The 27,989-nt window shown below is 42.7% G+C and overlaps 2 protein-coding genes across 5 annotated transcripts in view; one reads left to right on the plus strand and one right to left on the minus strand.

Annotated features, from left to right (window-relative positions):
* hps1 (HPS1 biogenesis of lysosomal organelles complex 3 subunit 1) overlaps window positions 1-19,386 on the plus strand; it is a 35,268-nt gene extending 15,882 nt beyond the window's left edge. For all 4 annotated transcript variants that reach the window (XM_080449111.1, XM_080449113.1, XM_080449112.1 and 1 more), the window contains 10 exons: window positions 285-340; window positions 856-1,023; window positions 2,705-2,884; window positions 5,272-5,348; window positions 6,278-6,418; window positions 9,846-9,910; window positions 12,737-12,882; window positions 14,005-14,118; window positions 15,010-15,092; window positions 16,624-19,386. In XM_080449111.1, coding sequence (XP_080305237.1) covers window positions 285-340; window positions 856-1,023; window positions 2,705-2,884; window positions 5,272-5,348; window positions 6,278-6,418; window positions 9,846-9,910; window positions 12,737-12,882; window positions 14,005-14,118; window positions 15,010-15,092; window positions 16,624-16,786 — 1,193 coding nt within the window. In that variant the 3' untranslated portion in view covers window positions 16,787-19,386. The remainder of the gene's footprint in view (window positions 1-284; window positions 341-855; window positions 1,024-2,704; window positions 2,885-5,271; window positions 5,349-6,277; window positions 6,419-9,845; window positions 9,911-12,736; window positions 12,883-14,004; window positions 14,119-15,009; window positions 15,093-16,623) is intronic.
* Window positions 19,387-21,118: 1,732 nt separating this feature from the next.
* st3gal7 (ST3 beta-galactoside alpha-2,3-sialyltransferase 7) lies at window positions 21,119-25,863 on the minus strand (the record flags this gene model as incomplete). The annotated part of the gene is made up of 7 exons (XM_080449727.1): window positions 21,119-21,205; window positions 21,360-21,509; window positions 22,085-22,225; window positions 22,755-22,941; window positions 24,805-25,151; window positions 25,481-25,604; window positions 25,739-25,863. The coding sequence occupies 7 exons, from the start codon at window positions 25,861-25,863 to the stop codon at window positions 21,119-21,121; spliced, it is 1,161 nt and encodes a 386-aa protein (XP_080305853.1).
* Window positions 25,864-27,989: the final 2,126 nt, after the last annotated feature.

Consider the following 27,989-nt stretch of genomic DNA (forward strand, 5'->3'; position numbering starts at 1 on the left):
TCAGCCTGCTGTACATGAGCTAAAAAACTCACCACTTCCATTTATCATACTTTCAAAAGGTTTATATCTAGTGAAAATGGCAGATCTACAAGCTCACAATGCATCGAGACGCACTGTGAGCTTGTAGATCGTCTATTTTCACTACTTTTGGGGCATTAATTTACAAACTAGGGCATTAATTTACGAAAAAACTTAAAGAATTTGAAATATGGAGATGCAAGGTTTCTGCCCGACTGCAACGATATGCAAGTTATAGTGACATGACTCTCTCTCTATGTCCTCAGATAGGCCAGAGCGGGGGGGCACTCCTCTGTTTGAATTTGTGGATCCAGACATACAGGTAAGGTGTTATTCAAAGCCTGTGGTTAATAATTAGTGTTAGTCTTTGATAACAAACAATAGTGTAATCTTTAATAAGACCACGCAACTGGTGACATAATTCTAGGGCTGCGACTATTGATTATCTTATTAGCGATTATTCTGTCGGTTACTTTTTCGATTAATCGCATAATCAAGAAGCGTGTGTTTTGTTGGGATACTTATAAAAATATAGTTTTATTTTATTGACCAAATCAATTTGTCTGATGAACCACTTATGCCCTATTTTTTGTCACACAAAAAATAGAGAAAGTAGCTAATCTACAAGCTCACAATGCGTCACATCGTGATGCATGGTGAGCTGGTGCTTGTATGTAGTCCTGCTATTATGGCAATAATATTTTTAAATTAGTCAAATAAAATTCCCCCCAACATCCTTTTTTTTCTTCAAGTAGATTATTGGTTATTTTTTTATAATCGATTAAATTGGTTAGTTCGATAAACTGTTGCACCTCTATATAATTCTGTCTTTTTAAGATGGCAGAGGACACCTTGCAGACTCTGGAAGTCCCGCCCCATGACCCTTTGACCCCGTGCAGAGTCTTCTTGGAGGTGTCACTCAAAGAGGGCCTCTATCCCATGATGCCTCACTCCATGTACTGCCTGCCGCTGTGGCCGGGGATTACGCTAGTGCTGCTCACAAAGGTTTGTGGGTAATATCATACAACCCAAGCCCACGCTCACTCACTCATACTGTATGCTTTACTTGTCTTTATACTCTACTTAGCGGTAATGTTTATCAGCAGCAGCAATGTATTGGGGTTTGCAAGTTTGACGCACAGCAGCGGTACCAGTACAGCTGGCACTGGGGTGGCCGTAGCTGAGGCCATCTGGGAATCGGAAGGTCAACGGTTCGACCCTCGGCTCGCCTAGATACATGTCAAATTGTCCCTTCGCAAGACACTTAGGCCATAGCATTCCCACCCATGCACTCATCTGAGCAGCCATCTACTGAGTGAATGCAGAAAAGTAAAACCCCTCCTTCAGGGAAAATACTGCCTCCTTCTTCTTCAGTATCATCAGATGGCCAGCTCAGTGTCATGTAGACATGCTTTCATCTCTGGTCTTACGTCGAAGAGGCCTCTGTATAAGGCGCAGGTGTTAATTATTATGTTTGGCAGTCTGCTCACACTCGTCTGCCAAGGCCCACTTCTTCATAGATGATTTGAAGCGACCGACCCAGTATGTACTATGTAGGCGGTTCTGGTACTGTAGGTCTTCACCTTTTGATGGCATCCCGAGTCCCAGACGTAGCGATGTGGGCCCGGCTCCCACTCCTCCCACTCTCCCACTCCTGCATCCAAGATTCTGCCAGCCATGTGTTTACAGACAGGTCCTCAGGGATGGAACGGAGCATCTCTTGTGCCGCCTTATTGTAGAGATGGCAGGACTTGATTGGAGGCACCGCTATCGTTGTGGCAACCCATCATGCAGGATGTGCCATGTGATCTCCAAATAAACGGGAAGAGGGACATAGTATTTGACATAACATGTTTGCTGGTTAGAGGTGGTTGTCATTAGTCAGACACCCTACATTAGGAACGCCTCATCCACAGCGACAGTTTAGGGTCACAATACTGGGAAATGTCAGTGCTACCAGGATATATACGTGAGCTGGGTATTGGTTGAGTGCGTCAGATCATTATCTTCTCTTCAGACTAGACTATATGGGGCTCCTACAAAATTAGAGCAGGCAGATCCACAGCCCAGACTGGAAATAATCATATTTAAACATTAATAATCCCGTCTATAGAGACTGAGTGGTTTTGTGAATTTAGCATTACATATAAACGTTACATTGAGATGTGTTTTTTTGTAAATTAAAATATCAATATAATAATGAAAACGAGGCAGTTGCGCCGATTGCTAGGCCTTAAGGCGAGCAAGTGCCCTCTTCGAGCAGCCGATCGCAAGCCGCGATGGACATCGTAGGTTATCGCCCGTTTTGAAATCGCACATGTGAAACAAAACGAGTGCACCCCCCCCCCATCATATGTCGTATGCGAGAATTTGAGTGAGGCAAAACAGGGATCCCTTGGTCGGCTCACTTGTACGTCAGCAGGGTAGCCAAACCGCCTGGGCCATAGATCTGCCTGTGCTCAAACTCGAGGCCTCTGTGTCTTTCAAATGCATTTTCCTCGTTTCATTTCATAGCCAGCAGAGGGCACACTTCACACACATAGTCTTATTGGATTGTGTCTGTATGTTGACATAAAACAGAGCTTTCTGGATAGTTTTAGTTATCAACGTTTCATGAAAAATTCACAATATCTTTGCTTGGTTCCATTCAACATTGACCTTTCGCTGTCTTTTTTTGTGTGTTCAGATTCCCAACAGTGCAGTGGCCATGTCCGTTTATATGTTCCTGGAAGTGTTCGCTAAGCTGGAGAAGCGTTTAAACGAAGGCCAGGCGGGTTCTGCTGCCTCCAAGGGTCAGCCTGCTGTACATGAGCTAAAAAATAAACTGGATAAGTTCATCAAAGCCCTGGTCCCCAGCGATATACAGGTGTGTGTGTGTGTGTGTGTGTGTGTGTGTGTGTGTGTGTGCGTGCTTGTATATGTCTATACTTGTGATGGCCAAATGTCCCCACAAGTATAGTAGAATTTGAGAAACATTTTCCTGGTCCGCAAAATCCAGATTTATGGTAAATAATAAATACATATATTAATTTTAACTCTTAAACTGACAGGGTTTTTCAAAAATAGTACTCACAGACTGCCAGCATGTTTACAGCTTAAAGGAGAATTCCAGTCATTTTACATGTTTGCTTTGATGTGTCGCTTATCACTCACCAACATACAAAGGGCCGTTGAATTCTTTCATAGAAGCCCCTGTTGTCCATTGTGGAGACCCCTTCCACTGGCATAATGGAGTAATGCGGATAAACAAAAATCGCCTATTTTAGCAGCTCCAAAGTTCGTTTTTTTTCCACTAATCCTCATTATGCAGTGTACTGACACTCAAACATGCACTGAATGTCCCTTATGAGCTGCCGTTCATGCAGAACGACATGGAGCTGGTTGCTTGTTTCTCTCACAGAATCTGGCAACGTCATTGCACTAAGTCATCTGACAACGGGTACAACGGGTACTCTGACAATGGCCACACGTGGTACTGTGTAAACGAAGGGGCGTGCAATCCCAACGGGCATTGCCCTAGTCCAAGGAATTTTTTATGGGAATTTTCCTGCTAGTTTTACTAATACTTATTGAATAAAAGGTAGGGTATGTGATATTTTTGGGTGAAAAACTAAAAGTTTTTGTTAAAAGGTTAAAACACTACAGTATATTCTGATAGTAATCGTTGCTATAGAGTGTTTGTTCAGTAATGGGAGTCTCCCTGTCTCTTTGGCTCTTTAATAAACAGAAATTACATTTTCAGGTACTGTAGGTGGGAAATTTTCAGCCAACCCATTTATCAGCTTAAAATGTATAGTGTTACAGTTCCAATTTTGTCTGCTCGTTTCTTTGTGTCATCACTTCCAATTTCATTTGTTTATCCTGTATCCTGTGTGAGTTCTCTCGCCTCATTGGATAAAATTGGTATCCCGACCTGAAAATGTGTTTTCTGTTTACCAAAGGGCTGGAGAGACATGGAAACTCCTGTTACTGAACAAGCAGTCTATGGCAATGAGTACTATCAGAATATAGAGCTATTTAACACTTATTTTAACTAAAACTAAATCGCTTACCCTACCTTTTAGTTTTAATTTAGGAAGCACAAGTAAGTAAGTACTACTGGAAAATAAAACAAAATCTTGATCCTGGTTAAAAATGTCGATATAGTTAAGTAACTATATCGTTAAGTTAAGTAACAAGTAAGAAATAAAGAAAAAATCCTTTGTTTTGGTCAATTTATTTGACACAGAAGCCTGGTATTTTGGGTGGACATGAAATCTATATCTACCAATGTTTTGGGTGTGCCAGTTTTAACTATGAATACTTCTGACCTGTTATTTACCTTGTATAGCCTGCTATACATGAACTACGTAATACACTGGATAAATTCATCAATGCCCTCGCCCCCAGCCACATACAGGTGTGTGATTGTGTGTGTGTGTGTGTGTGTGTTCACATATGCACGTTTTGGGGTTTTAGTGTCTACAGTAAATGTGGTTGTGCATGTGTGGTTGTGTGCATGTGCATGTGCACATGTGATGCCAAGCAGCAACGGTTAGAATTTCACCAAAAGTCACATACCTTTTCATAATCATCATGAAATAATTTGTAGAAATATATATATATAGAATTTTTCCTGCAAGTTTTACTAATACTTTTGTGAAATAACTACTTAAGTTTTAATTTAGGAAGCACTCTCAGCATGGTCAGTACTACTGGAAAGTGTAGACGGTTTGATGATTAATAATGTCCATAACAATGGACCTAGAAGGACTAAAACTAACAAAATAAAGAAAACTATATAGAAATAAACCCTTTTATTTAACTATAATACAACTAAAAACGATGGCGGATAACGGAAACTGTATTGTGTGTTTGCAAAACTAACTAAAACGAACTGCAGTCATGAGAAAGAAAATGTCCATAGTTTTTATGTCTTTGTAAATGTAAATAATCTACGGTATATCTTCCAATATTTTAGCTGTGCCAGTTTTAACTGTGAATACTTAAATGCTATGTTTTTTTTAGGGTTTTATTATACTTGTCCTGATTATTTTTTTTACTGAGGTACCAAATATTACAATAAAAAAAGAACTTTTAAAACTAATAAAAAGTGAACAAGCCTTTAAAAAGAAAACGGACTTAACGATTAAAACTACTTTAAAACTGAATTGATAAAAAATGCATTAATTAAAACTAAACTGAAATTTAAAACAAGAAAATCAAACGGAAATAAAAAGGAAAACTAACACGTTTTTTCTCTCTTCCTTGTAGTCGTCTCAGCTCCAGAATGCATGGACTGAGTTCAAGAACCGTGCATTCACCAGAGGAGGACCAGGCTTTAACAGAGAGTAAGTCTAACACTGCCCTCTTTTGGCCACAATGGTTCATATTCCTTTTTTTGTGATACATAGGCACATAGGAATATAACACTGGGAAAATATCAAACATAAAGAGAGAGAGAGATACATACACAAATATGTAAAAACACTAGCATACATGGTCTACAGTACTACAAATAAAAGGATGCATAAAAGAGAATGAGAATTAAATTAAATCACGATTTTATGTCTGGGAGCGAGAAAGACCCTGCTAGATGAAATCAATAACCTTGCACCAGTTAATACTAGATGGTCTCAACTCTTGACATCAATCATCCTGGCAGGAGCCCTTTCATGTAATCAAATATCTAAGAAGAAGTGTCAGCTATGTTCTCTTCAGCACGGTAAGGTTGTACAGTATGTTAAAACCACGTTGTTAACAGGGTTGCCAGATCTGCTTATTATAATTTCCCCGCAAGATTTTATTTGGAAATAGCCGATCTACAAGCTCACAACACGTCGCATCGCAACGCGTTGTGAGCTTGTAGATCTGCTATTTTCAAATAGCTGATGTACGGTATATGTTAAAGTCCTCATGTGGCCCATAGTCGCTTCTTTTGGGCTGGTTTTCCTAGACCTGGTTGCTTGTTTCTCTCACAGAATCTGGCAACACTGGTTGTTAACCACTTTAACCCTAGGAATCCCAAATGTGGGCATGTCACAGGTGAAGTTTTTTTATGGGGTTTCTGCCCCCCGCAGAAAATCATGACGCATTGTGGGCTTGTAGATCTGCTATTTTCGAAATAATTTAGAACATGTTTGAAAATATTTGAAAATAGGGCTTTAACCACCAGCATCCTTATTCCGCTCAACCATATGGGGGTTTAAGTGGTTAAGTGGTTCCTGAGTGTATCTTTGAAATGGTTTTCTCTGTGTGCGTGTGTGTGTGTGTGTGTTAGGTTGATTCCGTGTTGCGTCAACATGAAGACCCAGCTGTGTGGGGTGTACAGACAGTGCTTTCTCTCTGAGAACCATGCAGGGACGGACACCGTGCAGCGCCTGTCCCCCGGCCTGCAGGAGCGAGCTCAGTCTATGTTGCAGTGCGTATCAGACCGTATTTTCTCTTGAAACCTTTGCGTTTTCATAGTGATACCAATAAGAACTTAAAGTATACAGCTTGAGGAACCGAATATAACAAGGCGCCACTTCTCCATTGAACTCAATGGACGCGACCGCCATGTTCTTTTCTGTTTCGAATGGTGTGTCCACGTTCTCTCTGCTCTACATTAGATCCATTGATGAAGGCGGAACACAATCAATTGACTCATAATTAAAATAAACATGCTCTGAAAAGTGCACGCGGCCCACCCATCTGACCACTTAAAGGGATACTTCACTTTAGGGCCGGGGACACATTTAAAAAAAATATTAAAAATAAATGAAAAAAGTTATGGAAAATTCATGGCCCCCTCACGCATTAGAGTGTCCTACTAATGTGTGAGGGGGCCATGAATTTTCCATAACTCTTTTCATTTATTTTTTATATTTTTTTTAAATGTGTCCCCGGCCCGAGAGTGAAGTATCCCTTTAACACGGCAGCCGATAGGCCGCGAACGCTTTCAAGGTTTTCAAGAGGGATCCTGATCCAGACAAGGTTGCGAATCGTCACTACTCGAGGGCAAACATTTGGCAAAAAAAATTGCCGATCAACAAGCTCACAATTGCTTCTCAATGCGGCGTGTTCTGAGCTTGTAAGTTGGCAATCCGAGCGGATCTAGTATAGCGCCTTGAGGGATCCTGGTCAATGAAGTACAATAGGCTAATATCTCAATCAAATTAAAATTTATATTGCACATTTTGATCATTAAAATGCAATGCACTAAATTACATTAACCCATTAAGGCCTGAGACCGATTTGACAAATGTCTTCTAAATCCCAACAGCTTTCTGAAAAACGTATGTTTCCATATCAGTGGTGCTCAAACTTTTTCATGTCAAGGACCCCCAAAATGATATGCATTCGGCCGCCGACCCCCATCTCAAAATATTTTGTTCCAGGGGACCCCCAGACAGGGCCGTAAGAAAGGGGGGGGACGAAGCGGTACCGAACCGAACCGATTTTTTTGCGCGCGCGTAGCGCGCGCATGTCCCGAACGTGGGCCGGTACAAATATATCCCCCCCAACTGGGAATGGCTTCCTACGGCTCTGCCCCCAGAAGCAAAGATTTTTGTTAAAAATGTTCGCTTTAAAATAATATATATATTCAAAGATTTGCACATTTTCATGATAAAAAAAAAAAAAACAGATCTACAAGCTCGTAGCGCGGCACTGCTACGAGCTTGTAGATCTGCTATTTTTGAATAGCCAAAGTGTAAAATTATGCTTTTTAGGTCAAATAAAAAAAAATATGAAAATTACATAATGATAAAATAACAAAGCTGAGTCAAACGACTAAATTAGACACCTGTTTTGCTGGATAAAATACGCTATGCTAGTCATACTGTGTAACAGTAATTTTAGTAGCCTTTTTGGCAGCATCCCTTGTAGCTCTGTTGTCATTACATTGTTTGTCTATACTGACGTACCGCCCAAAAAGGAATGCTGCAGGGTCCTACTGCCTGAGAACATTTTGTGACATTTTGCAACAACAAATTGTCAGAAATGGTATTTATTAACTGTTAACTCCATAAATACATTTCTGGTGCTTATGTCATTTTGGTGCGAGTGTAGGGGGCAGACAGTTGGGAAATGGAAAATAGTGTTTAATAGTGTTTAGCGAAGTTGTCAAAAAACACATTGGAAACACGTGGAATTCTTATTGTGAAAAATATACCAGTAACAGATTATATAGAAAATAACTTGTTTAATTGAAAAAGTGACACAGTATGATTTTAATTTAAAGCAAGCAGAAGGAAATCCTGACTGACTCGAGAAAACGAGAAACCAGGAAAAGAATATATGTATTTAGAGCATTTATTTCGGCCTACAGTTTACTTTTCTTAAAACGTATACATTGAAGACATTGAAGTTATGGCAAAATGTAAAGGTTGTGGATTGTTTATTGAACGAACGTACCCAAAGTGCGATATTTTGGGGAAAAACGGGCGAACCGGCGTGAAATGCAGCCAGCGGCGTTGTGTGGGTGGGCGTAGGTTTCCCCAGCATTATCCCACACAGCCAGTAAGATCTCTCTGTAGGTCGTCCTTCGGACGGGCCCTCCAGCGGCGTCTCCAATCATCTCGATCCTCCATACATCTGGCTAGCTCGCCAGTACTTTAGGCCCCCTGCATCTTTCTTATATGCAGACATGTCATTGTGGTGTGGGTGATGGCTGATTTAACTCACTCGGACCTGAGGCCGATTCTACAAAATGTCTTCTAAATCCTAATCCAAATGTTGCTGTATCAGTGGTTCTCAAACTTTTTCATGTCAAGGACCCCCGAAATGATTTTTTTTTTGTCCGCGGACCCCCATCTCAAAATATTTAGTTCCAGGGACCCCCAGAAGCAAAGATTTTAGTTACAAATGTTCGCTTTAAAAATACTCGGTGTATATGAGCTATGAGCTTGTTTATCCAAAGAAATAGCAAAAGAAATCAGATGCGTTCCCGGTCTTGAAGGGTTAAGCAGTCACACCTGGCATGTGTGAACGCTCAAATCAGCCGTCACCCACACTACAGACATATTTTACCATTAGACGGTCATAAGACTTTGGTGTTGTCAGCGACGGCTCTGCGCAACCTCAAACAGATGCCAAGAGCGGATGAAGTAAAAATTATCTGAGGAGGGGAGAACAATCCTATAAGAAGCATTTCTCAGTTAACAACTTGAACCATAGCGTCCTTATTCTGGGGGAGACTTTCGGTGGAAATCTGAAAGCTCGAGCTTGTAGATCTGCTATTTTTGGCGAAGAGATTTGGTGTAGAAGGAGAAAAAGAGGGGGCGTAATATAGACCCCTGCGAGACTCCGGTCAACAAAGTATATAGGGTTTAAGAATAAGCCCCATTTATAATCGCCAAACAAACTACGTGCATCCATGTAGACGTCAGGGTCTGCTATGAGTCCGAGCGGACGGTACACTCTGAATATCGTTGCTGTCGAGCAGAAAACTCTTATCTCCATATCCTAACTTTTTGTGTTTTTTCGTGAATTAACGCCCTACTTGATCATACTACATACAATGTCACACAAAAGCAGCAGATCCACAAGCTCGAAACGAGCTTATAGATCTGCTACTTTTGCTATTTTTGAATTTGAATCCTGTAAAGTAACAGTTTTGGACAGTTTCCACCCGACAGAGACGATATGCTTCCAGTACACTGGACTCTGAAAAGCAAAAGTCTGATGGCTGTCCACATCCTCCATGTCTCTACAAACACCTTAAGAAATGGTTCAGGGATGTCCGGTGAGGAGCCAAATAGAACCTGGTTGTATGTGTAATTATCTATCTGGATCACTAAGGCTTTTTTCTCTATTTCTCTATGTCTCTCTCTCTCTCTCTCTCTCTCTCTCTCTCTCTCTCTCAGGGAGAAGCTGTTGGACTGGAAAGACTTTCTTTTGGTGAAGAGCAAGAGGAACATCACCATGGTTTCATATCCTCTCATAATCTCATGCTCCTTTGGGTACCATCATGTCAGGGGCTGATGATCACTTTACTTAGCAAATATACGCCCAGATCTAGCTTTAGAGTTCACATTCACACAAGACTTATCATCTTCTATTCCTTTTAATATTTCCTTCTCCTCCCAGTGCTCTTCAGCAAGAGCTGCATTATTTAGGGAGTTTGACAAACGCTGCATGCAAAAAAACACACACACACACACACACACACACACACACACACACACACACACACACACACACACACACACACACACACACACACACACACACACACACACACACACACACACACACACACACACACACACACACACACACACACAAAACATGCATGACGTGGGCAGAGATGAAGGCAGCTGTTTTATTCATTAGACCAGTGATTCTCAACCTTTTTAATGTCAAGGTGACCCAGTTTGATATGCATTAGGCCAGTGTTTCTCAAACATTTTCTTGTCGCGGACCCCCATTTGAAAATGTTTGGGCCAGGGACGCCCAGAAAAGAAGATTAAAACTTTTCCAAACATTTTCGATATGTTTTATTTAAATCCAGACCCCCTGGAACCCTGCCAAGTACCCCTGGGGGTCCCCAGACCCCACTTTGAGAACCTCTGCATTAGGCTACGGACCCCCATTTGATATCATTTGTATGTCTGGGGTCCCAATCTACACTCTAAAACCCTCTGTGTTCATTTAACTCCATTTGTATGCTCTTGGAGTTACAGAGCCTTATAGTCCATGAGCCAGACAAGATTTCATTATCGAAAGAGTGGGCAAAACCATACCTATATTAAATTGTTCATAGGGTCAATACGAGTAAATAAATATATGATAACCTCTCCACAGGAGCAGCTTTTTCATGGTTATCACACATTTTGTTATTTTCCCCATACGTACATGACAGGTGAAAAAATGACAAAATTTTAAAAAGAGTTATCATAATGAAACTTCCTGAGTTGATTACTTACATGAAGACAATGATTTATCGTACTACAAGTTTTCTGAAATTGTATATTTAAATATGCAAATTAGGCATTAGGAAAATATGCCTGAATTTGCATAACTTTCCAGAATCAACTTTGGAACATTGGACAAAGCCAGAGTCAACATTCTTATTTCATTTTGTTAAGATGTTGGAGTCAAAGGTTTTTAACAAGGGAATATTCAATATCTGGCTCAATTTTGGGGCTCTGGTTCATGGACTAAATGCCTAATTTGCATATCTAAATATACAATTTCAGAAAACTTGTAATACGATAAATCATTGTCTTCTTGTAAGTAATCAACCGTGGAAGTTTCATTATGATAACTCTTTTTTAAATGTTGTCATTTTTTTCACCTGTCATGTACGTATGGGGAAAATAACAAAATGTGTGATAACTATGAAAAAGCTGCTCCTGTGGAAAGGTTATCATATATTTATTTACTCGTATTGACCCTATGAACAATTTAATATAGGTTTGGTTTTGCCCACTCTTTCGATAATCATTGCTCATTTTTGGGGCTCTGGCTCATGGACTATTAACACATCAGGTGCCAGCATTTTTTCATAACAACTTACGTTGGGTGCCAGCATTCTCCCCATTGACTGCGCTTTGCTGTTTAAAGCTCTAGACTCCACGAGGAGCAAATCCATGTAAAAAAAAACATCCATTCATGTTGCGCGATGACCCTGGCTACAGCCTGGAACGATAACATTTCACTCGCGAGTTACAATGGGGGGGGATCGCGCATCGCGCATGACCGGTTTTCCCCACCGGAAACAGATTCGGAGATATAGGTGTTTTAAAGAAGGAAATAGACAGGAAGTGGATGGCAGCCATGTTTTTTTTTCCGGTGATCTATCTGGCCTATCCTTCTCAAGATCACAAAGGGTACTCCCAGAGCTGCTCTAGCCCCGCCCGTGTGGAGAAAAACGAAAAAAACAAAAAGACATATTTCACGGTCTGGACCGTGTTCGGCACCGGACCGCTACTCTGCGCAAACACGGTTCAGACCGTGTTTGGCACCCGATGTGTTAAGGGTGTATTTTGTTCCTAACTATCAATATCTGGGGACCCCCTTGTACCCCCCTCAAGGACCCCTGGGGATCCCTGGACCCTATGCAATCCTGTGCATTAGACCTTTAAATTGATTTGGTTGTTTAAAACGATGGTTCTCAAAGTGGGGTCCAGGGACCCTCAGGGTTCCTTGGGGGGGGTTCCAAATGGACCCTTCCAGGTCTGTAACTCTGAGAGAGTGCGAATGGATTCCATTTTGTACACCCTCAGATTTACAGGGTCAGGGGTCCTTGGAATTAAAAGGTTTGAGAACCGCTGGTTTAACCCATTTAGAACCGGGAAAGCATCTGTCATTTTAGATTTTAGTGTGTGTGTGTGTGTGTGTGTGTGTGTGTGTGTGTGTGTGTGTGTGTGTGTGTGTGTGTGTGTGTGTGTGTGTGTGTGTGTGTGTGTGTGTGTGTGTGTGTGTGTGTGTGTGTGTGTGTGTGTGTGTGTGTGTGTGTGTGTGTGTGTGTGTGTGTGTGTGTGTGTGTGTGTGTGTGTACAGCAAGCTTGTACATCTGCTATTTCTGAAAAATCTTGAAAGTGTGAAGAAATTTGAATCATTTCGAATTTTTTAACACAAATCTTCTCTTCTGGGCGTCCTTGGCACAAAGATTTTCAGTATTTGGGGGGGGGGGGAAGAATGTAGAACTACTGATTTTAGAAGGCATTTGTAGACTGGGCCTCAGGTCTTAATGGGTTAAATTAAAACATAAATATCCAGAGTGTGTTGTTCTTGACCCGGGTCCCTCTCACGTACCTGGAGGACTTCCCGGGCCTCATCCATTTCATCTGTGTGGACCGATCCACCGGTCAGATGATCGCCCCGTCCATCAACGTCACGGACCGCACCACCTCCGAGCTGGGCAAGGGCCCACTGGCGCACTTCATCAAAAGCAAGGTCAGGCCATCTATGAACGCCAGATTTTTTTTAAACTTTTTGGGCGGTGAAACCGCCCCTATATGTGAGGTTTGGACATTGCACCCCCCCAACCCTCCGCTGTGATTGGCCACCAGTGTACCCCCCTAACCCTGCACCGTGATTGGCCAATCACAGTCTATTCAGGACTGTGATTGGCTAGTGAAACATGACACATGTGCATAGCCCTATAAATAGGACTATGCACTTAAAAAAACCACATTTATGTTTTTTTTTTAAGTTGTACAAAGGGGTGTACAATGGTTGGTCCACAATATTACTTTTCTTTAAGTGAACTTCCATCAATGTGATGACCACTGTGACCACACCGCCCACTTCTTCTTTTTACCCCTTCTCCCCAATAGGCCATATTATCACTTCCTTCACAGGTGTTACCAATGATACTAATGAAGGCTTTGTTCCATTTAGTGTAGCACAGTGGTTCTCAGATTTTTTTATTTCCAAGACCCCCATAACTCTGAGAGTGTACAAATGGAACCAAATGGACCCGTAAGGTTCCATTTGTACACTCTCAGAGTTACACCCCCGTAAGGGGCCATTTGGAACCCCCTCTAGGAACCATGAGGGTCCCTGGACCCCAATTTTAGACCCACTGGTGTAGCAGAGTGTTTCCAGTGAGCCAACATGCACAATATCAGCAACCCTGACTCTGTTTGACCAGAATGGAACAGTGCCTTGTCAATGCTGTTCTATCCTACTGACTCACCTGCCAGTGAGGAGCCCCCACCGGGAGGACGTAGAGCCTTGGTCCTACTCCTCCCGCCCCAACACTCCCAGCTGACAGGTGCCGCCCCCCCCCCACCCCAGCCCGTAGGAATACATGTAGAGACACCCTCCCTCCCCGTCCGGCTTCCCTCTGGCCAATTGTATTCGTATAGACGCTTGACAAAGCTGAATGCACCACGGTGGATTCGAACCCACATGGTGGTGGGCAGATGCCTTACCACTGCGTCACCTGAGCCCCATGAACGCAAGTTTTAATGTCAACGGTATACTGTACATTTTCAGTGGATTGTTTTGATGGTTCCTTTCCAGATGTAATGACACTGTGTGTGTGTGTGTGTGTGGGTGGGTGGGGTGAAGGTGTGGGATCTGGTCAGAACCACCCGCCACTATCTCCAGAAGGGCTACTCTACCGTCACGCTGCGAGACGGGGACTACTACTTCTGCCACTTCCTCTGGTTTGAAAATGAAACGGTAAGCGGTGGTGGAAGATGTACTGCGATATTTCACTTAAGTAAAAGTAGCAATACCACAATGTAAAAATACTCTCTGTTTACAAGTAAAAGGCCGGTGTTCAAAATGTTACTTGAGTAAAAGTACAAAAGTGTTGGCTTTGATTGTAGCTCTAATCAAATAGGGCTCAATGTAAATGCCCTGGAATGGTATTTTGTCGCTGTCGAGCAGAAACCTTTTTTCTTCACATATATTTTTCGTCACTTAACGCCCTACTTCCTCATACAAGACTGTCAAGCTAAAGTTGGGAAAATAGCCGATCCACAAGCTCACAAGGCGTCGCATCGCATCCTGAAAAGTAACAGTTTTGAACATACAAGGTTTACACCTGCCAGCCACAATTTTGGACTCAAAATGATATGTATTTGAGCCCGGAACCCCAAAATGATATGTATTTGAGCCCGGAACCCCAAAATGATATGTATTTGAGCCCGGAACCCCCATCTGAATGTTTTTTGTGCCAGGAACCCCTGGCACAAACATTTCTTTCAAACACTTTAAAAAATGTACAAAAATGTTCAAAGACAGCAGATATACAAGCTCGAAGTGAGGCACAAAGTGACGTGCTTGAGCTTGTATGTCTGCTATTTTTGAGAACCACTGTTCTAAATCTTAAGCGTTTTCGGAAAAAGGTATGGTGCTATGGATATAGCTTTAAAAAAATAATGACACAGATTTTTTCCCGATACTTTCCCTTGGTTGAATGCTTCATTCTGAATGGTCAATCCCTGAATTCAGTGGTCTGTTATTTTTTAATATCGTGTTGGGGTCTCTAATCACCCTGTTAGGCTTTATTTCTCAATAATGACCCGATTCCCCATTGATTATCCCTTGCGTGATCTGACCAATCAGGGTTATAAACTGGAGGCTGTGGACCTGCCCATCCTGCCTGATGACTCCGCCCCCATAGGAATGCTTGCCTGGGACTATTACAGGTAACCTGCGGGACTGTTCATTAACACATTGAGTGCCAAAAAAATGAATATTCAGTTTTTGCAAATACAGCCGTGGAGTGCCATAAACAGAATATTCCGGGTTTTTTTTATTTAAAAAGGACCCTTTTAATATGGGATTCCCAAAGTCTGGACTAGATGTCATTAATCATTAGTCAATCATTAGTCAAAGAGAACATCACTTAAAGGATCTACACCATGAATTTAAAAAATATATATATATATTTAATATCATATTGTTTATGTCCCTCAAACGTTTTTCAAAAGGTTTGAGCCTAAATCAAGCTTCATATACTCATTCCAACTAACTTCTCTCTGGCTTATAAAGCACTTTCACCTGCAATACCACATTGTCCTGTTTGGCACGGGCGCTATTGAGCCAGTTTGTATGCATGTTATGTCCTGGTTCTGTGTGGTTAGTTATTTTTATTTTGTTTTAACTGAAAAAACGGGAGGGATTGTACCGAACGGGTGAAAATCAGTTTGGTCTGTTTTGAGACCAATTTACAGAAAACCCCAGATATGCTGTGAAAGCCTGAGTGTTCAAACTGGGGTGTTTTTTGGGATAGAAGAGAGGTAGGGGAGACCAAAAAAGAAGGAAAAGTTAAAATTTATGGTGTAGTCCCTTTAAAGGTTGATGTAAGCGATATACTTCAAAAAAAAAATTGTTAAAAAGTTCAAGCTCTATATTTCTATCATTGCTATGCTATCGAGTGTTTGGGGCTCCCCCACCTCTCCAGCTCTGTAGTAAACACAAAATACGTTTCAGGTCAGGATACCAATTTCATCCAATAAGGAGAGAGAACCCCACAAAGATCATTACAATTTTGTCTGCTCATTTCTGTGTTTCATCACTGCCATCTCTTTCACTTGTGTATCCTGTATGAGTTCTCTTTCCTGATTGGGTCAAATCGGTATCCTATCCATTGTTGCATTTTCTGTTTTCTAAAGAGATGGGGAGAACCCTGTTAGTGAACAAACACTGTAGCAATGATCGCTAACGGACTATAGAGCTATTTAACACTTTAAACATACAAATATCACCTTTTTACACCCATTTTAAGCCTAATGTACTGTATACTTCATCATCATAAGACAAAGAATAACTATTGATTTTTACTTTGTTGCATGGCGCAAGCTCACGATGCACTGCGCCACATTGTGAAGTGTCATTTCAGCATATTGTCTCTGTCGGGTGGAAACCTCATACTGTATGTCCTAAACTGTTACTGGATTCCAATTCAAAAACAGCAAAAGTAGCAGATCTACAAGCTCAAAACGCGTCGCTTTGCGCCGCGTTCCGAGCTTGTGGATCTGCTACTTTTGATGCTTCTGTGTGATGCTGTAGTATGACCAAGTAGTGCTTTAATTTACGCAAAAAAAACACCAACAATTTTATATGGAGATGAGAGGTTTCTGCCCGACAGCAACGTTGTATGACACAGGCGCACGACTGTGTATAAATCGAGCTTTAATGAGGCTTTTCTAAAGACCTGGTTGTGTCCTGCTGCAGGAAGCTGCTGCGGTACTACAGTAAGAGCCACCAGGGGGAGGTAGTGAAGTGCTATGAGCTGTTGACCGTCCACCTGGGCGTCATTCCCACCGAGTGCATCCTCCAGCACTGCAAACAACTGGCCAGCAAGCTGTGGGAGCCATCACGCAATCCTCTGCTGTAGACAACAGTGGTTCTCAAACCTTTTTCATGTCATGGACCCCCAAATTGATATGGATTTGGCCACGGACTCATTTCAAATGTGCGTTTTTGCTAAATATCCATGCTAGCGTGGACAGGGCCTGAGACTACACTCTTTTACAGGTTCCATTTTTTAAAGGAGCTACACCATGAATTAAAACAAATTTTTTGATATTTAATATCATATGGTGTATGTCCCTCAAACCTTTTTCAAAAGGTTTGAGCCTAAATCATCACTCAGATATACTCATCCCAAGTCAATTGTCTCTGGCTTATACAGCGCTTTCAGCTGCAATACCAAAACGTCCTCTTGGGCAGGGGGGGGCTACTGAGCAATTCTGTCTGTTAATACAAAAAAATATTTAAAAGAATTATTAAAAAAAAGGAAAAAAAATGGAAAAATTCTGCATAAAAAGAAGCATCTAAGAAAAATACAAAATCGAAAAAGAAACACTTTGAACATTTTTTAACAATTCCACCAAGTGTTTGAGGTGCCTGTTTCACCCACTTCCGGGGGGCGGAGCCAAAATCCGAGCCCGAAGTATTTGTTCGTAGACCCCCACTTAGGGGGGGTAGAAAAAGTTTCGGAGCGATTCGGGCACTTTTCATTTAACATTGGGTTTGCCATCAATAGTGTTTGTGACATCATAAACATTTCCATTCTGAGATCGCCTGTTCAGACACGCCCATTCTGGAAATCCATGAAATGAGAAGGAATGACTGAATTAAAAAAAAAAACATTTTTTTGGGTACAAGAGACACTGGGGACCCCAAAAAATACAAAAAAACAAGAAAAAAGTGATTTTCATGGTGTAGACCCTTTAAGTTAAATTAACACTGAGGATTTTACAGTGTGCAAAGGGGTCCCAGAGAGATAAATGCCATATGAAATGGCGGTCTGTGGGCTAATGCAGATCAAACTGGATGTCCTTGAAATTAAAACGGCTGAGAACCGCTGAACTAAACGATACTGGAACCCTGAGCTACACTGTGAAATACTCAGTGCTTATATAACTCTCAGAGTTACAGACCCGTAGCGGCCAATTTGGACCCCTGGTGGTACCAGAACCCAACATTGAGAACCAGTGCTGCAGACACACTCCCAGACACGTTGGCTCGTGCACCATTCCTCCGGTATAGACACCCCTCCCAAACACATTGCTCATGCATCATTTGCATTGCCAAGCAAATATTACATTTTGTGCCAAGGAAACGATTTGGTTTTCGTGCCGTCCCTTTGTGTGGAACATTTTCTGGAAATGCCTTAATGTTGTGAACTGCATTTTAATGATGCACATATATTTATGCTCCTCATAAATCCACAGTAAATAGGACTTGACCGAAACCACTGATTATGTTTTTGTCTAGCACTTTGATTTATTTATTTTTCTTTTTCTGTTTTTAATTTAGAGCAGCCAATCATTTCTTACCCCTTTTTTTTCATTTCTCCCAATGTTAGTCGTTACGGCAGTTAACCCTCCCTCCCTCCCCTCACATTTCTGTGTTGCACCCTACTGGCTCACATGCCAGTGAGGAACCCCAACCGGGAGGACGTAGCGCCTCCCATCCTCCATTCCCCGCTGAGAGGTGCTGCATCAGCCTGTCGGAGTACAGTATGTGCAGTGACAGAAATCAGCCGCCCCCGCCTGGCTTCCCTTCCCCGAACACGGCCAATTGTGCTCATGTAGACCAGTGGTTCTCAACCTTTTTGGGCCGTGACCCCCCCAAAATAATCATGTTTGAACTGGGGACCCTCCCCCCCACCCTGACAAGCACTTGGAATGCAGGAGTTGAGGCATTCAATTTAGCTTGACTCGGTTCCACAGATAATAGCAGATCTACAAGCGAGGAGTTGAGCTTGTAGATCGGCTATTTTCAAATGTTTTTGCCTCTTTGTTATATTATTTGACAATTTGGCCAATGTTTGACCAGTTTTTATAGTATAGTTTATTATGTTGAGGTTCTAAAAAGGTCTTAAAAGTCCTTAAATTGTCACTAAACTGTCATCTGGGGACCACCCCCCCCCCCCCCAATAAAAAAAATTATAATGACAAAACAAAACAAATGTGGCGACCCACAGGTTGAGAACCACTAGTGTAGACGTTTGGCCAAAGCCAATGCACCGCGGTGGATTCGAACCCTTTTAGACCGGTGGTGTGCAGGTACATTATTAACCCTTAAACCGCCCAAGCGCCCCTTGTCTAGCACTTTTTAAAAACGCCGTTATGCACATTGTGCTATTGTTTGAAGTATAATTGTTTATTCATATAGTGTCATCTGTTTTTGTTTATTGTAATATAATCATTATCAAATTATTTGTCTTATGCTTACTATTAATGACAATACCATATAGAGACTGAGGCTACTCAAGAATCAAGTGATATTGCTGTATTTCCCAAACATTATTTTGAAACGATTGAATCCTGCTACAATTACCAATATAGTGCAGCTACAATTTACTATGGTACAGCACCCTCTATTTATTTCAAATATTGTCAAATATACTGCATGTTTGACAAAAAATGTAATAAAGCCACTTGTCTATTGAACTGTTAAACATAAAATGGATACAGTACAGTTACATTCATCTATGATTAATTATTTACATCGTCATCACTGCGAGATGCTTGTGCACATAGTGTTTAATTCTGAGGGACTAATTATTCAGCCATGTGATAATTGAGTGAACAGCTGGTGAGGCAACGAGCTGTTCAGTGAACACAGAGGAGGAAGTCTAAAGCTTAACCACTTAAGCCCTGTTTTATACTTTGTCATACGACGGTGTCGTGTGGCCAAAATAGACGACATATAAGCTCACTATCGCGACGCATAGTGAGCTTGTAGGTCGGCTATTTCCACAGTTTTTCCGCCTGGAGTGACTTGGCTAAAATAGTAGTCCCTCGAGACAAGACTTGTTGACTCACACAATGTTCAAATGCTTCTGCGTAACAGGCTCTATATATATAATACGTAGAAAATAAAGTGGATGTCCAGTCTCCCCGCATTTCCATTTCGCCTTTACAGTCGCGTAAATAAGTGCTACTGGAAACCCAATTGGTCAAGGCCTATCTAGCTTGCGGCTTTGCTGAAATTGAAATTCAAAAATATATTTTAAATATATCCTCTCTGTCGGGTGGAAACCTCATATGTGCAAAACTGTTACTTTTCAGGATTCAAATTCAAAAATAGCAAAATTACCAGATCGACGAGCTTGTGGGTCTGCTACTTTTGTTGCTTTTGTGTGACGCTGTGGTATGATCAAGTAGGGCGTTAATTTACGAAAAAACGCAAAAAGTTAGAATATGGAGATGGGAGGTTTCTAACCGACGGTGACGATGTATTTTCATGAACAGAAATGACAAAGTTAAGGGATAGAGTTATGAGTCTCTGTAGCTTTTGAGGATTGCGAGAGATTGGTCTGGCCAGAGAGACTACAAAAATAGGGACGGCAGGTTGAGCGTGGTTCATTTCTATTCCATCGCACAATGGTGGCGCTTAACCAGAAAGAACAAATCTTCAAGCTAACAAGCTGCGTCGCATCGCTAATCTGCCTTCTCATTGTGACATCTCGATGGCTCATTTATAACCCTTAGGGCAGAATCCAGGCATGTGAACTGTCGGGCCGCTTCCGGCCAAGCACAGATGGAGCTCTGTGGTTCTTCTCATTTACACACTCACACAGGGAATGTGTTATTGTAGATTTCAGTGATGAATTGTCTCTACAGTCAGTACTTTACTTCCTCACAGCACCCCTGTGAGGTCAGACACTGCTCCTGCAGCCACTAGACACTTACAGAAGAGCTTCTCAGCACTGACATTGTGTGACCTGCATATTGAGAATTGTAGGAAGAATCAAGGAAGTATAAGCGAAGTAAATAAAAAAAAAAGATACACATACATTTTCTAAAATAGCATATCTACTAGCTCATAGCGCATCACAGCGCTGCGCAAGCTTGTAAAGTAAAAAGCAAGCAGCCTTGGGAACCAATCGTAACCATGTGCCCAGAGGTCAGCAGCCTCTCCCTGCAACATACACTAGTATGTTGCAGGGACTTATAGTAACCCCAGTCTAACCCTTGATGCCGAGTGCCAAGCAGGGAGGTATTAGGTTCCATTTTTTGTCTTTGGTATGACTCGGCCGGGGATTGAACCCCAACCTCCCAGTCTCAGGGCGGACACTCTTAACTACAAAGCCGCTGATTGTGAGATTTTGTATTTTTTAACATTTTTAAAGCGTTACAAATCGGGACACATCGTCTGCGTAATTGGCCATAACAACGTTGTCCAAAAAAAGTCTCTACTGTACATTGCTCCCTCACAGCGCCCCTGTGAGGTCAGACACAGCTCCTGCAGCCACCAGATCCCTCAAGAAGAGCTTCTCAGCACTGATATCATGGACAACCTGTGTATTGACAATAAAAGGAAGAATCAAGGAAGCTCTGTGCTTATTATGAGGGGTTATGCCTGGAATTATGAACTTGGAAGTTATGCAAGGTCTTATCATTATTACCCCATATCCCACAGTCTGAGTTGAGTAGTTAGTGGCCTTGTGTTACCTGAACCTTCATGGCTGCCATGCGAATGGTCTCATAGTAGTGAAGCCTGGCTTCTGGGTGCTGCATGTCGTAGCCAAACCCTGCCAAGCTCACCTGGTCACACAACTGCAAGGCCATCACCACAGCACTGGCACCTAGCGTGGGCACCATCTATATGGGAGGAGAAAAGACACATCTATGCATATCCAACAGACTCTTCATCCAGGCAGGAGAGGATATGCGGCTACCAATAGGACTAATGCTCCAGTGTGCTACATTGAAGCAAAGGAGAAAAAAAGATAATACACAGAGATGGGCGAAAGAGAACTGTTATTCAAATCTCCGAATGCTAGAGTCTGGAACTTATTTTGATTCATAAGACTAATTTGCGCGACGGTAAAGACGAAACTGAAGCGGGAAGGAGGCGTCACATCCGCTTTATCCTCTGGTCATTTTCAGAGCTTCCGTGCTCCAGACTGTATGACGGACACATTTGAAAATTGTGGGAGGCAACAGTCTGGCTCACGAGACTAATGGAGCAACGCCATGTTTATTGCAGTTAAGACATTGTCGCAATCACCTCTCGCTGTTGGCAGAGGGAGACAATGCATAATAAAACATGTAGCTTTAAATAGTCATATATATTTTTTTATATAACCCATGCTGGTGTCTACATGCTAGGCACACCTAAAACACAACATACTGTACATCGCCTCAGCTTCATTCGCCTGAAAACAGCCACTGACCTTCCCCTGGTTGTGAGCATAGCTCTGTAGGGCCTGTCCCGTCCTGTGGACGATTTCCGGGTGGAGAATCCTGAAGTTCTCCGGCCTCAGGGGAATGTCCTCCACAACCTCCCTCCAGAACCACAGCTTGGACCAGAAGGTCTACACAGCATCGACAGGAGACACACAACTGAGTAAGACCGGGATCTTCAACGTTTTCCAGCCCAAGGACCCCTTGGCTGAGATAGAGCTGAAGCAGGGACCCTCCCACTAAATCGTGTTGCAGATTAAACCTTTTCATAGATTCATAGACTTGTTTGACAGCATTATCATCAGTGTATGTTGGATTCATATTAATGTGTATTTTCAGACATTTAACCATTTAAACCGTCAGTACTTGGTAAACTTCACTGCTCGTTTTTCCCTCTACACCAAACATCTTTGCTGAAAATAGCCGTGCTGCGAGGTGTTGTGAGCTTGTAGATTGGCTATTTTCGGCTGATGTTCCCCTCAGAATAGGGAAGCAAGGGTTTAAGTGGTTAGTGTAAAACATCCAATCACACTCTGAGGACCCCCTGTTGAAGACCCCTGGAGTAAGAAGTCTGTGAATGTGACATAATATGGATTTGTACCGTTTCTCAAAATTCTGTATGTGATTTAGAGGTTGTTGTTTTGTTTCTCTCTCGCCCACCAGAGGTTGTTTGGTGACGACAGAGGTGAGCCAGTCCAGATCCAGGCTCTTGAAGACCACCAGAGCGACCATGACGGTGTTGGTGTAATCCCCAGCGGAGTGGGGGGCTCCCTCTGGGTAAACCAGACGAATGGTGGTCTTGGAGCCAGCGTCTCTCTCAAAGCCCGGTACAGGAGCGTTGTTCAGCCTGGAGAAGATAAAGAACATGAGGTAAAGTTTGGGCAGACAGCTGCCCACATACCGTACATTCATTAAGAGTGAGTGGCAGCATACTATATCATTGCTGTCGGGCAGAAATCTCTTATGTCCATATTCTAACTTTGTGTGTTTTTTTGTATATTAATGCCCCTACTTAATCATACTACAGCATCACACAAAAGCATCAAAAGTAGCAGATCTGCAAGCTCCAAACGCGCGCTTCGAGCTTGTCGATCTGCTACTTTTGCTATTTCTTTTATTTGAATCCTGAAAAGTAACTGTTTTGGACATGCAGTATGAGGTTTCCACCCGACAGAGACGATATACAGAATCTCTCCTGCAAGCACCCACCGTAAATAACCATACCGGTAAAAATGTTTTTGACTTTTAGCCATTAGCCACTAGTGTTTACTTTTGTAGTCCTCTGCCTACATATTTAAACATCATTCACTGCCATTCATGTTGAAACTGTGTGTGTGGGGGGGGGGGGTACTTTAAAGTCACCCTTTTCAGTCACTATGGCATTTATTTATTTTAAGATGACTGTATTGTTCTGATCCAATACATTCAAATTCATACATCAGTGTAAATTATCAATCAATAAACAGTTACAGCTAACATTGACATAAATGTTCAAGTACACTTTGTATCGTTTTATTGAATATAAGGCCAAAATGTAAACAAAAACACAATACCTAAAGATAAAACAATTTTGGAAAGGACTGTGGAGGTGTATGTAAACTATGTGCCTGATGTTGACAACGGACAATGGCATGTAACGTTATTGTCCTTTAACCACATCAACCCTATATACTTAGTTGACTGGGGTCCCCCAGGGCTCTATACTTGGTCCGCGCCTTTTTTTAACCTTTACACCAAATCTCTTTGCCGAAAATAAACGAACTGCTATTTTCGCGGAATGTTCGCCCCCCAGAACAGGTGCACTAGGTTACATGTGGTTAAGGCCTACAGTATAGCAAATGAGAGATCAGGGAATGATGGTAGTAAAAGTCCCCCAAGGGAAATCCCCCAAGGGAAATCTAGAAAAGCATACAGGATGGGTGCTGGGGTGGGGTGGAGGAGGGGGTGATGAAGTTCAGGGACAGTGACGGGCAGCAACAGTTGCAAGTGTGTTCCACAGCTTAACCCATTAAAACCGGGAAAGCATCCGTGTCATTTTAGATTTTAGCTTTACAGTATATGGTCTCTGTCGGGTGGAAACCTCAGGCTTCAAATTCAAAAGTGGCAGATCTACAAGCTCTCACTTTCACATGCCCATATATGATGACACCAGGGATCTCCATATTTGGGCATAAAAGGGACATGGAATGACAGATACAGAGATCTCCATATATCGGTCAGATCGGCCGTGCGACGTACTGAGTGGTTAGTGAGCCCGCCTGGGAAGCCAGAGCCTCCGGTTGTCCCAGGTTCGATTCCAGGCCAGCAATGTGTCGATGTGTGTCCCTGAGCAAGACTCTTAATCCCTAATTGCTCCCCGAGTGCCGTTGAATCGCGCTCACTGCTGACAAATTTCACGGATGTGCAAATATACAGTGACCAAAACACTCCAAAGAGTGGGGACTATTGTTCTACTATTGTAATGGTGCGAGGGCCTCATTGCGCCCCGAACTCCTAACCTCTAGTACATTTAAAAAAAATCAGAAATTTCACAATTATTTCCCCTAAAGTTAGCATAAATTGCAGATCTAAAAGCGGACACCGCATCGCGACGCGTCACATTAAATCCCAGGCGATATCTAGTCTCTTAACAAGGCATCAACATAAATAACATCCATATAAGATGTCCATCTGTCATTGTCCTTATTGTCTGGCCATAACGCGTACCAACCTGATGATGACGTCGTACTGGTCAATGTGCGAGCCAAGGCGGCTGCCGTGAAGCACGCCTCCACTGCCCACCACCACACAGCGCCTGCAACTGCCCTCTCTCCCCCCCAGGGAGGGGGGCAGCCCCGGCTGGGGCAGAGAGGAGAGCGCCGTGGCCAGATGCCCCTCGCTGCCCCGAAGTCCCAAGGGAGGGGACAGGTCCCAGGAGGACGCCGAGTTCTCCCCCGGCTCCACGAACACGGGGATGTCCGTGAGACCTGCGGAACAGGACAGGGCTTTGAGGTGGGCCACACTCCATCTAGGCTGACAGGGCGCTGATAGCAGGGAGGCTGACTGGTTTAGGAAGACCTAGAGAGAGGGGGAGATAAAGAATGGGTTAGAACAGTGGTTCTCAGAACTTTTAAGCTCTGGACCCACTAGCATAGCGTTGCCGTCTGGGCAGAAACCTCATGTCTCCATATTTGAACTGTTTGGGTTTTTTTCGTAAATGAATGCCCGACTTGATCGTACTACAGCATCACACAAAAGCATCAAAACGCAAGCATCAAAAACGCAAAAAGCATAAAATAAAAAGCTTGTAGATCTGCAATTTCTTTACGATTGTTCAAAAATAAATACGATTATCTCAAATAATTGGGATTAGACGATTATGTGAACAAACACTTGTGCGTTCATACCAGATCTTTGGGCTCTTGGTGGCCATCGGTGGCTGTCAGCTCATCCGAAGGGTAATATGCTGGAATCAGAATAGCAGAGTAGCATCCCACCAACAGCAACAGACTCAGGATGAGGTTGTTGGTCCTGCATCCAAAAGTAAAGCGAGGAGGAGAGAGGGAGAGGCATGAAGAACCTTGTACACAACATCAGCTGACGGGCCCACACGTAATACATACATAATAATCATGGGTGCTCAAGTACGCAGAAGACATGTTTACCTGCTGATGAAGAATTCTGCCGCATCTGTCTTCTTGTCCTCTGGTAGCCTTTGGATGACAGATGTTAATAGTGTAGTCTCACTCTCACTGCTGTCATTTGAGTCCTCTACACTCAGAGTCACCATGGCCGAAGTACATCCACCCAGTTAATAATCTAACTCATTCAACTACAAAACATAACACTTCGGTTTTTCACTGCCTTACATAGAACAACAAACATTGTCCCTAGCAATAGCTCTTAGAGACTGAAGGACAAATCTTGAGGACAAATGGAATGGGACATTGACATGCACAAAATAACTCAGCCACTATTTAGTTCTCTGTTCACCTGCTCCAGAGAGGAGACTGTTCTGCCTCTAAAATGGCTGCTGCCACGGCTTTCTGTCCTACTGAAGTCTTGCCTCGTCCCTCAACCACATGGTTAATCATTAACATGACACTGTCATGCTCTGGGAGGAGTGCAGGGGAGTATGTCACGTGTGTGTGTGTGTGTGTGTGTGTGTGTGTGTGTGTGTGTGTGTGTGTGTGTGTGTGTGTGTGTGTGTGTGTGTGTGTGTGTGTGTGTGTGTGTGTGTGTGTGTGTGTGTGTGTGTGTGTGTGTGTGTGTTTGCATCAGTAGAAATGGGAATGGCACAGGAGAGTGTGGTATCTGAACAGTGTACAAGTTAAAACATATAGAAATAATACTGGATACTACAGTTAAGGAATAAATAGTGTTTGCATAGGTAATTAGGGACACTGCATAGAGTACATTTCCTTTGTTTAACCTGGGGACAGTCTAACTGTGTGATCTATTGTTTACTCAGACTGCCTGCAGCTGGCATCTGCCATTCAGAGTGTGATATACATCTCCATTGAGCTGCTAAATCAGGTAGAGAGACAGCAAGTCTACCAAACAGGTGGGGGGAGGCTATTCAAATGTGGATCTTCTATTGTTAAACTGGGAGACTTCACTCCCTTCCTCCAGTCACTTGCAAACCATGTCAACCAAATGTTCAAAGGAGTTCAACAGGTGGGGGCTCTCCCCCACCCCACATGCTAATGCATTCTAATGTGTATAAACAGTGACTGTAAATGACTAGTTAGTTAGTACTGCCAGGCCGTGAGGCTGGACAGGAGCTCTGCTCCCGGATGATATGCTGCTGCTGCGATGCTGTACTTGCGATGCTGTTTGTTTGATGCTGAATAAACACACTGGAGATTCTAGAACCTGGAAACCCTGACGTCCGTCTCTTTCTCTTCTCCTCCATATTATTACATCTAAAGCCTGCTATTACGCGGTCTAATGCCTCATAATATACGACATTTGGCGAACCAGCGGCTATTGTTGCTTTCCTTTCCGGAGGCGCTTTAGAGAAGAACCTTTGAGGTGGCCGCAGGAGCGGGCCTGGAGGAGGATCGGACCCGTGGATGTCTTCCTACGGCGAGGAGGACCACCGCGGAGCAGACCATGGAGACTTCGGGGCGACCTACGATGAATGCCTCGCGACGGCGACGTTGTGATGACTGCGCGGCCGCTCAGATGGCTACACAACTGACTACTCTACTCTTCTCATGGAGACGGCGGTGCGGAAAACTTTCTGTGTCAAAGTTGTCCGTGGGGGGAGGGGAGGTGAGCATGGAGAGAGGCTATTTTTTGGCTGGAACAATGAACCATCTGGAACTGCGCTCAGCTATTCTGTTGACGTGCGTGGACATTAAGGTAGAGACGACGAAAGCAGCATTATTGGATGGAACACTGAACATTCGGGACAAGAGGTTGTATTTTAGTGATAAAGTGATTTGAACCACGGAGCGTTATTTTTGTTGCCGTGCGTAAAAGTGTGATGTGAGGATTTAGTTGTTACACTCTCTGGTCTATTTCATTGAAGAAACACTTTCTTCTGTTCAATGTCGGCACCTCCGTTGGTAGTTAGCATGTGTAGTTAATAGGAGTACTCGAAAGGTTCTATCTTTAGTTACAAGTTTGGTGACTCGGCGTGGGGGACATTGGTAGGGGGAAGGGTTATCTTTAGTGTGAGAGTTTAAAGTAAACAGAGAGACCTGCGCACTAATTGAATGAGAATGCATTTTGACTGGTGTTTTTATTTTCGAGACATGGTTATGATGAATTGAAGAAGTGGTATAAAGAGAAAGTTCAGCACCGTATTGATGTATTTTCTGTGAATAAGGTTTTCTGAGTTGTTTTATTTTTAAGCTTGTTTTATTTTTAAATAGTTTCAGTCTTTGCCTTTGGTGTCAGTCGAAAGTC

The sequence above is a fragment of the Gymnoscopelus braueri genome (genome assembly GCF_963280865.1).
Source record: "Gymnoscopelus braueri genome assembly, chromosome: 14".
NCBI classification, from domain to species: Eukaryota; Metazoa; Chordata; class Actinopteri; order Myctophiformes; family Myctophidae; genus Gymnoscopelus; species Gymnoscopelus braueri.